General features: G+C 38.2%; 1 protein-coding gene across 1 annotated transcript in view; it reads right to left on the minus strand.

Moving 5' to 3' along the window:
- The window catches only part of EPS8 (epidermal growth factor receptor pathway substrate 8), a 54,020-nt gene that overhangs the window by 37,379 nt on the left and 6,412 nt on the right, over window positions 1-10,229 (minus strand). The window contains exons 3-6 of the mRNA XM_010136014.1: window positions 5,178-5,245; window positions 3,041-3,202; window positions 2,693-2,842; window positions 490-572 (exon numbers count right to left, since the gene is read on the minus strand). Coding sequence (XP_010134316.1) covers window positions 490-572; window positions 2,693-2,842; window positions 3,041-3,202; window positions 5,178-5,245 — 463 coding nt within the window. The remainder of the gene's footprint in view (window positions 1-489; window positions 573-2,692; window positions 2,843-3,040; window positions 3,203-5,177; window positions 5,246-10,229) is intronic.

Consider the following 10,229-nt stretch of genomic DNA (forward strand, 5'->3'; position numbering starts at 1 on the left):
TTTCCCCTCACATTCTCCAACTAGCAGAGAGATTTTGCTACCAGAGAAACAAGGAGTCTTCACCATCATTAAACAGGCAGGCAGGAAGATTATTCAATCTCCAGTTGCTGTTTTATTTAACAAACTTTAGATCCAAAAATCTTTTATCAAAATCTTATCTACTTGGAGTTATGGCGCATCTATGTTTTTTCATTTAAATTCTGAACTACTTGACCCTTATGCAGAACTGCAACATCCAATGCTATTCTCTGGCAAGTGGTATTGATGTCTGTTGTTCCTGTCACTACAGCAGAATCAGGAAAGATAAGAGTGACACTATAAACTGAGAGAGCATGAGATAATTACTAAAGCAAGGCCTCTACATGTGGTTTTGGAAGTATACTATCAACTAGCAAAGAAGAGTAAAAGACACCAGGCAGACCTGGAGAGCTTCTGAATGCTGTAACACTACTTGATGATCTATATACCATTGAGAAGTTAGGTCGTTACCTCAATGTTTCAAGCCTCTTTTTTTGTTTCCCACTTTTGCTGTCACTGATTGCACTTTCAATATCCTCATGAATAAAGGTAGCCTAAAGAGACAGAAGTAAAAAACATCAGTCATCAGCAAGACTATCCAGATACATGAAATAAATATTTCCTCATGCATTTTTTTTTTAGGGCATCTTTAGATTCCAGAATAGCCTATCAAATCCCACTTACTTAAAAGTTCTGGGATAAACTATTTTACACATATATAGAACAAAGAAACACACAATGCTATTGTCTGGGAGTTAGTATTTTTGTCACTGTTCCAATCTCAAGCATTATCAGATGAGTATGTGATCTAGATACCAAATTGGTTGACGAGATAATTACAGCTGTTCAGACAATTATTGTATAAGCTATTTTTTCCCTCTGCATATGTAATTTTTGGTTTTTTTAAGTGTGTTAGGGGGAAGACATACTATTAAAAAAAACCCTAATATAGATAGTCTGCCTCCACCAGTGACCTACAAGCGAAATTTTGATGCACATCTAAGGCATTAATAGATCACATGTTAAATAGGTCATGGCTTCTCACAGGATTTAGAATGCTCTGTTACATGTCTTCAGCTGACAAAAGAATTCCTATACAGGTTGTCAAAGCCCAAATCTGTCAGTGTCTGTCTCCCTCTACAAGCTCCGTGTCTGTCTTAGTACCTTCATAATGGAGAAGTATGCAACTTCTGCTGGAACCAGAAGGCTTTGCTGAATGTAGGATACAAGGGGATTAGGGGACTTCTGCATAATGAATTGCACTACCGAATATGGACAAACGATACATTAAAGAATTAACAGCAAAAAATTAAGGGCATTTGTCAAACTTAAATCCTGAAGAAGTTCATTAATCATACTCGATATTTATTATTTAACAATTTTTTGTTTATAAAATACTGAATGCCCCAAACATTACTGATTTTGACTGATTTTTTTAGTGCAGAGGCTCCTGAGGTTCATTACATCTTCTATTCAAAAGCAGGAAAAAGACAAGGGAGAAAGACTTAACCTTTCAAAACCAGCCAAGTCTCATGTATAAGAAACAAAACCTAGGGTATGGTCTCAGACTCAAACGGTATCTCAGAAGAAATGGGGGCTTCTGGACTTCCAAATCATGCTTATATGCTCTGCATTTTTGTTTGTACATGGAGGAACAACTTCAAAAGATGAAAGTTTGAAGAAGAGAGACCACCTCTACGCTTTGGGAAGCCAGGTCCAACTAGACCTCAAAAAGGATTCCTGCATTATTTAACATAATGTCACCTGAACTTCTCACAGGATCTCAGTTTCCATTGGAACAGCAAATTCTGTACAACAAATCACACAACTAGCCAGTCATATTCACACCATCTATTCACTACCTATTTCAAAGTGGTTTCACAGTGTGATTAGAAGTCTGTCAGGTTAAGATAATGATGTAAACTAGTACAAAGGAATTTTTAAAATCCCCATGAAATTATCAATTGGAATTTAAAAAAAAATACCTTTATATGCAGTAATGAACATGACTTAAAATTTGTAACCGTGGAAGTAGAGAAGTATTGCAGAATATATTAAAAAATTATTTACACTTGAAGGAAATATTTTAATTAGAGATTAACAATCTATATTCTTGTTTCACCCCTCCTGCAAGTAATACTTTCCTCTTCCTTATCTCTCCATCAGAGCAGAGATGCAGAGGAACGTAGAGAAGAATTGTTCAGGGAGAGAAAGGGTAAAACAAAGGGGAGAGACTAGGCAAGACTCAGGGCTCAAATGCGCTCTTTGTAGATTGTAAGATAAATTTGCAATAACTCAAACTATTTTACACCTCTTTCTTCAGAAGTGTGAACTCAAAACGATATACATATTCCAGAGCTTTACTCATTTGCAAACCTAAATTAACAGCTACTGAGTCCAAGAATCCATATTTAAAGTAACAACATATTTGAACACGCAGTGAAGGATTCGGCTTATACACTGGACTACTCTCTTGCAAGATATACTACACCACAATTACTAATATAAGTACTGTTGATATCATAAATGCATTAAATTTAGAGTGTATTTATAAGAATAAAAGAACATAATTATTTTCTATGAATCAGCTCATTTGACTTTATCCGCTGTACTTGCTAATTCATAAAATTATCCCATTCAAGTAAGTTATAGCAGATCTCCATTGTTATCTTACCTTAATCTCATCACACTGGAAAAGATGCAAATCAGGCTTGTTTTGGGTTGGTTCTTTACAAACTAATGCAAGAATTGAATTGTAATTGCATGCATTCATCACAGCTTGGCAATGCTGAATTGTGCTTAAAGGAAAATTCTCCAGTTCATTCTGTTGGAAGAGAAAAAAACAACACAAACACAAACCACCACTTTACTATACAGTGTCCTGATCTCAGAAAAGCTGCACAAGTTAAAAAGGGAAAGTGATAATAAGCTAATTAAAATACTGAATCTCACATACATATTTTTTCTGCCTGTTCCCTTTCTCTCTCTCTCTGAAAATGAGACTGCCACTCACAGATCTTACCTTTGATTCCAAGTCCACCAAACTGACAGCTTTGTCATCCACTTGAAGAATCATATCTTGGGTCCACACTTTGCCTTTGGCATCCAGCAATTTCAGCTTCCTTATCCCATCATCCACTGTAATCATTGCCTCTTTTCGGTCCAGAACAAAGGTGGTCAAGTGCTAGTGAATGGAATGTACATTCAAAAGAAAATAATTGTAATTTTCCCTATTGCTTGGCAGTGTCATTATTCAAATTTCCAGGAAATAGCAATACAAATTATTCATGAATAAAAGTGCCTTTGTATATGACAGATCCCATCAATAAGCCATAAGAGAGGTTGTTTAGTCCACAATGTTATTTTAAGTCAACAGATTTTAAGTCACTGTTTGTCATCCTCTGCCATTTCCTCACTACAGTAAGTGGTTAGACTTCAAGGCATATTCAGACATCTTTCAGGTATCAAAGCTAAAATTAAACCCTGACTATTTAATTAGCTTTCTTGAGGAGTGAAAACCTGTCTTTCTTGGCAAACTGAATCCAGGAAATGACAGCAGAAGCTTGCCAGAAACACCCTGCCATCGTGCCTTCACCACCACCCTGACCTGGAGTGTCCTCACCTCTTCCAGAGCTGCCAGCTAGAATGATGGTGCCAACCATGAAGGGCTTGCATCTGACTGGGATACCTTATGGACAGGCTAGTTGCTTCTTCTATGCAGATCATAGTGCAAATGTAGTATACTGTTTACTTCTGCTCACCATAAACTTGGAATATTCTCCAGATTCATTTAATGGTCTAGAAATGAAATACTACCTCACAGACATCACCTCAACTAGCTTCCCTGTCATTACGGTTTTGACAATTTCTCCCTCAACACGCCAAGTATGCAAGAAAACCCGTAAAATCACTTCATTTTATCCCAGGCATAAGTCCAACTTAACATTCCTGTTGAAGACTTGGTTACACTCATTCAAGCTGAACCAATTTTAATATATACCTGCACATCTATCTTCTAAATAACTTGGGGGGAAAAAAAAAGGAAAGAATAATAAAGTGTGCTTTCTTCTGTTACAGAATAACAGCACTCTAGTAATGACAGACAAGACAGTACGTATAAGCTGAATAAAATTCCAGTATTTAAAAGTAGTAAAGTGAAATAAACTCTCTGCTGGCTGCTCACACCAGAATGCCTACACTCCAAATACGAGTACTAATTTTTATGCCAGTACAGTATCAAAACTGTTATCAGGAAACCAAAGAAAAATGAACAGACTACTAGAAGAAACACAAGTATTCATCTGCAAGCTGATCAAAGGACAGAAGCACTTGAAATTAAGACTCTTCTGCACATGATCTCACAATTTACAGCTAATTTAAAACCCAGCAAAAAGGGAGGTGAGAATCTATGGTATTTGCAAGGCTTGGCTTAACCAATGACTGTGGTCTGATGGCAGTGGAAGAAAGTTTGTGCCAAAGTGAGACTACAGAAGGAGGCATTCCATCCAAAAGTGCTTAACGGGCTACATATGGGCACCCAGGCTTAATTTACTGAATATTTAAAATTTATCTACTCACAGATAAAATCTGACAGCAGCATGCAGTAATTCTGCAAAGCAGCTTAAGACAGGAAGTAACATACTTTGCACTTCGCACTAGGGAAGAAACTCTGCAGGCAGAATATATTTGTTTAACTGCTATGTAGCAGACTAACTGGGGCTTAAGGGTTAATGCTCAGCTCTGAGTAGTCTGTCACCTCTGCTGATCATAACTGATCAAAGTATTAATTTTAAACATCATCCAGTGTGCTTTGTCAACAGCACAGGGGGTTTTCAGCTCTGCCTCAGACTTGCAACAAGCCAAGTTCAGAGACAGGGCAGCATAACACGTTGAACTGATACCCCATTGAGAAGTCCTGTCCGTTTGCCAAACTACACACAACTCCGCTTACACTCTTCCACATCAAAATTTCAGCTCATTATGTCAAAGTTACAGAATTTGAGACATTTCAGTGTAATCTATTCTGAAGTGACCTCCGGCTGGCAGGATATTTTGGAAGATGTATATGCCTTCAAGTGCATATATCCTCAAGTATCATGTAGGCAAAAATAACCACACGTAAATGAAAGCTATAATTGGTATATCCCTCCTCGTCTCACCTCTACGTGGTACTGCGAAGTTTCGGATATGCTGCTGGCACTGTCTCGTGCATAATTCTTTCTTTGTTCTAGAGACAGGAGGGAAAGAAAGAATCATTATTCATTCAACTTCTTATCCTGCTGTTTCCAATATTTCTCAGAGATACTTAAGACCCATGGCGTATACGAAAATAGAAGATGAGCTGCTGTTAATTTCTGTATTTCGACAGAAAAAACCTTCACCCCCACACAGTCCAGCACAAGGATCATACTTAGTTTTGATGTTAACAGAGCTAGTAGGTTCAAACAAAAGCAAGTTATCTTGTCACAGTGAGTCAGGACACTGAAGGGGAGCTGTGTTCTGACTGAAAATGCTTCACTGGGAAGCCTGATTATTAAAATCACTGGCTTGCCGCTTTGGTAGCAATACGACAACTAGATCAGGCTTACTGTATTTGCATGAAGGCACTTGAAAGCACAAGTATTTTCTGATATACATGTAATTCTCATGCTAAATCTGCAAAACAACAAAACCACACAGAAACCCGACCTGACTCCTCCTTTCTTTCCCCCTGAAGTATTCAATTTGATGAATTACTAATGTAGAAATATGCATGGAAAAGAGTTTAAAAAAAGATAAATATACACCAAATATCTCTAAATAGAAATATTTTTCAGCTGACAAAACACAATGCTGCAAAATCAGAAACATTATTTGCCTTTTACTCTATTGAATAGATTAACATTAAACCAGAAGAGGAGGGAAGGGAAAAAGCGAGATGAAGACACAACACACAACACCACCGTAAAATAATAAATTTAGGTGAATTCTGAAGAAAACTTTTTAACATCAGTGGAAAAAAAATCTGAATGCAACATTTGGAAGGTTTTTCTCTTTTTTTTTTTCCGCTCTAACTGCTTCAGTGCCTGATCTGGAACACCAGCAGCTTTGTCTATCAAACACCACCACTAGATGACGTGGCCAAGAGAGGTCCAAGGAAACTCTGCAAGTAGGCAATTCTTTTCTCTCCATCCCATTAAATAACTTGATTTCTGATCTTCAAATAAAATCGTCAGTTTGATTTTGCTCAGAAGAAAGTAGCTAATGTACATACAAAATACATCAATTTCCTCACATGTGGAGAACTTGGAGATAAAATAAGGAAGGTTCAGTTACTTTTTGTAAAGTAAAAAAAAAAATCCTTAGTACTGCCAAGCACATGATCTGTGAGAGATCTGCAGTGAGGACACCATAAAAACCACGCTGTAAAAGTCTTCTGTGACCAGGGTGCCTTCCAACAGGAATTTCAGGTGCTGACAAAGACACCAGTGCCCACAATTTCAGATGTCAGTTGTTGAAGTATTTGTCACCTTTTACAATCACATTCTCTCTTCAGTTCTCAGTGACTATCATGAAAGACAATACAGTTTCTGAAATCCCTCACTGGCCTGAAGGGCTCCCCTCCTATGATGACAAACACCCTCATGCCACAGAGCCACCCTACACCTGTACAGCACCTACTTGGCTGGCTTTAGCAAGAGAAGCGCACAGTGCAATCAGCCAAATTCAAGAACACCATGGATTTCAGAATTTTTAACTAGGTGTGTGAACGTCTTGCTTTCATTATCCATTATTCTGAAATCCCAGGGCAGAGGATCTGTATTGATTCCACCTGTAAGTACTATTTCTGCTTTTGCAGCATGTTACTTAAAGAATTTTTCAGATTTATTTTCTTTTTAATGACAATAGACACACACACACACATGCACACTCCAAAAAAACAGTCAGTAAAGCAGTACTATCTCATTTGCTACCTTTCTTTTTTTGTTTGGATGATGATCTGAAGAAGTAAAGTCCATCTGTTCCTAACAAAACAAAGGAATTAAAAAGCAATACCTAGTTCAACTGCATAGAATTATTTGCATCTCCAAGGGGATCAGTTAACAGTCTTCTGTTACGGACTGTAAATGAGAGTTAAATACTGACCAGTAAGGAAAAAAAAAAAAAAGAGATTAAAAAAAGTAACTTGTTCCAACTAAAAATGCATCAAATATTCAGTTTTAGTTGTTATTATCATCTTTCAGGTGAACTATATCCTATTACAAGGATAAGAAATTTTATATCCACTATAAGATATATAAATCCTGCAAACAGTATCAGTTAAGAGTTATTTTAAATAAACAAAGAAATCCTGGCATATGTAGAGGCTCCAAAGGAATTAAAAAGCAGAAAGAGTAAGTTTTGCAAGAGATCCCTTGACCTACTTCACAGAAATTTTGTCTTATATTAAGACAGGACATCCAAAACCATTTGTAGCACTGATTAACACATCCTCTTCTTTATGAGACAGAGCTTTCCGAATGCTAATAAAATCTTTGGTCGCCTAAATTTGAGAGCCAAAGAGAGTCCTTCAAGTTCCACATTCCTGACACAACACAAGAGTATTAAGAATTTCAATAACTTAGCAAAACTTATTAACACAAATGTGGTTAAACAAAAAGTATGGTTACCACAACTGACAGTCCATACGGAGTTCAGCATCAATTTCTAACTGCCTATTTATTTCTTTAGTGCAGATACAAAGATTATTAGAAGCAGCCAGAGATCAAATTTATCATTTAGACCAGAACAGAATATTTCCGTTGGAAGGGACCTACAACAATCATCTAGTCCAACTGCCTGACCACTTCAGCACTGACTGAAAGTTTAAGCACGTTAGGAAGGGCATTGTCCAAATGCCTCTTAAACACTGACAGGCATGGGGTATCAACCACCATTTCTTGTTATCCTGTAGTCCCTTCTACCAAAAAACACTGTGCCATTTATGCAGACTTGGAGATTCCTTTTTCTGAGAGTACAAGAAAGTGATGCAATCTGAACTCTGCTGTGAAGCATGCAACCTAAAAACTGGGGAGACTTCCAAGTCTTGCTGCTGTTACAGACCAAACAAGAGAGGATACCTCACAGGCTCTTGATTACTGCTGAGCGCTGCAACTCCTGTGTGGTTTTGGTTGAGCTAAGAAGTAGCCTACAGCAACCGTCAGTGTTGTCAACACTGCTATAGAGGAGCTGGAGGTAACCACTCCATCCTGAAATTACTCACTCTTCAAAAGACATCTTCTAATAAGTACCCTAGCATCAGGTAAAATTATTCCATTGCTTCTAGAATTACTTTTCCTCAACCTTTTTGGTTTTTCAACCCTCTTACAATTCAAGAGTTAGAAAGTGGGTCTTCCTTTCCCATACAGCTAATCACCCAGGCTCCCTGTGAGATGGTTTCCTTGGCTGCCTGGCATAAATTGCACTAAAGGAAGAATGAATAAAGTCTCCCCCATGATAATATGAACATAACACAAGGGGTGGGGGGATGGTATTGTTAAGACTGGCATCTAGAATGCATCTCATTTCCCATGGGTTTTGCCAGTAGCTCAAAACTAAATCTCTGCCTCTGCTTTCTCCTGCTGCCTGTCTCATGTCCCAGAGTCTACCTACAAATACCTGCAAGACTTCACCTTGCCCTCAGAAAGGAGGACACCATTCTTTCTGCACCCCTTCTGGTGATGTTCTCCACTGCCTTAAACTTCTGGCAAAACTTATATAAACCTGTTCTGTACCCTTCTCTACCCAGATGACGTAAGAGTGCTGCTGCTGCTTCTTCCTACAACAGTTCCACGTTTCTGCTTGCAAGTCAGATATATCCGAGCACAGGACTCTGAGTCTTATTTCTCCACATACAGCTCCTTAGTTTTCTTCTCTTCCTACAGAGTCGCTCATTGCCATCATTCTGGAAATGCAGCTTCCATCTCCTCAACTCTTTCACATATCCAAGTGGCTGATTATTGTTCATCAATATTAATCTGACTGCTTTTACAGAAACCTGAAAATGCTTCTTGAATTACTACACGATCTTCAAATGCAAGTAACTCATATCCTATCATTGAAAACAAGCAACAGAATTTGCTGACTTACTGAGTCTGGCTGTGATGGAGATAATTTTCTTCACAGCAGCCTGTACAGTGATGTGTTTTGGATCTGTAACCAAAACAGTGCTGATAACACAGGGATGTTTTAGCTGTTGGTGAACAGCATCAAGGCCTTCTCTATTCTTCAACCAGCTGCCCCAGTGAGTAGGCTGAGAGTGCATAAGAGTTTGGGAGGGTACATAACTGGAACAGGTGGCCCAAACTGACCAAAAGGATATTCCATACAGCATAATGTCATGCTCGGCAGTCAAACTGGTAGGTAGTCTTTTCAAAGCAGTCCTTGCTCAGAAACTGTCTGGGCACTGGTCTGCCTGTGGGACATGGTGAGTTACTGATTGCCTTTGCATTACTTGGAGTTTTTTCCTCCCCCTCTTTCCTTCACTTACTAAAATGTCCTTAGCTTGATCCACCAGTCTTTTCTTGCTTTGGCTCTTCTGATTCTCTCCCCTATCCTGCTGCAAGGAGGAGACAGAGGGAATAAACAAACAGCTGGCCAGGTCCTTAGTTGCTGGCTGGAGTCAAGCCCTGACACTGGGGAAAAAAAAAAAAAATGTTTTGTATGCTCCATTTCACTCTCCTATTCCTCCCAATCAATCTCGGCATCTCAGGGGTCCCTTCTTGCATGAAGAGAGTTATTGAAGCTAAAGTGAAATTCTGCAATGGAGACTTCCAGATAGAATGTATAAAACTATCAAAGGATGTATAAAACTATCAAAACTATTGATTTTTCTTTCTATTTACTCTTACTCCAGCTCTTACATCCAACATGTAAAATACAGAGCAGCAGTTAGCTCAGCCCCTGCTGATATGCTGCATACAATTTACCTTAAGTATTTTCCCTCTGATAATGGCAAAAGAAATAATAAAAAAGGAACATGGCAGAAGACACTTAAGTTAAATTCTTAATCACAAACTATAGCAAATGCAACCCAGAGGAATTTGAGCAAAATAAAATCTCACACAACACAAGGGCAATAAACTCAAAAGCACCACAGGATTTCACTCACAGGACCTGACTGTAAGATCTATTAGCTACTAAACCTTCAAAGGAACAGAAACATTGATCCATATAAACTAATACAATTCCTG

Source organism: Buceros rhinoceros, unplaced genomic scaffold (genome assembly GCF_000710305.1).
Source record: "Buceros rhinoceros silvestris isolate BGI_N320 unplaced genomic scaffold, ASM71030v1 scaffold17635, whole genome shotgun sequence".
In the NCBI taxonomy this organism is placed as follows: Eukaryota; Metazoa; Chordata; class Aves; order Bucerotiformes; family Bucerotidae; genus Buceros; species Buceros rhinoceros.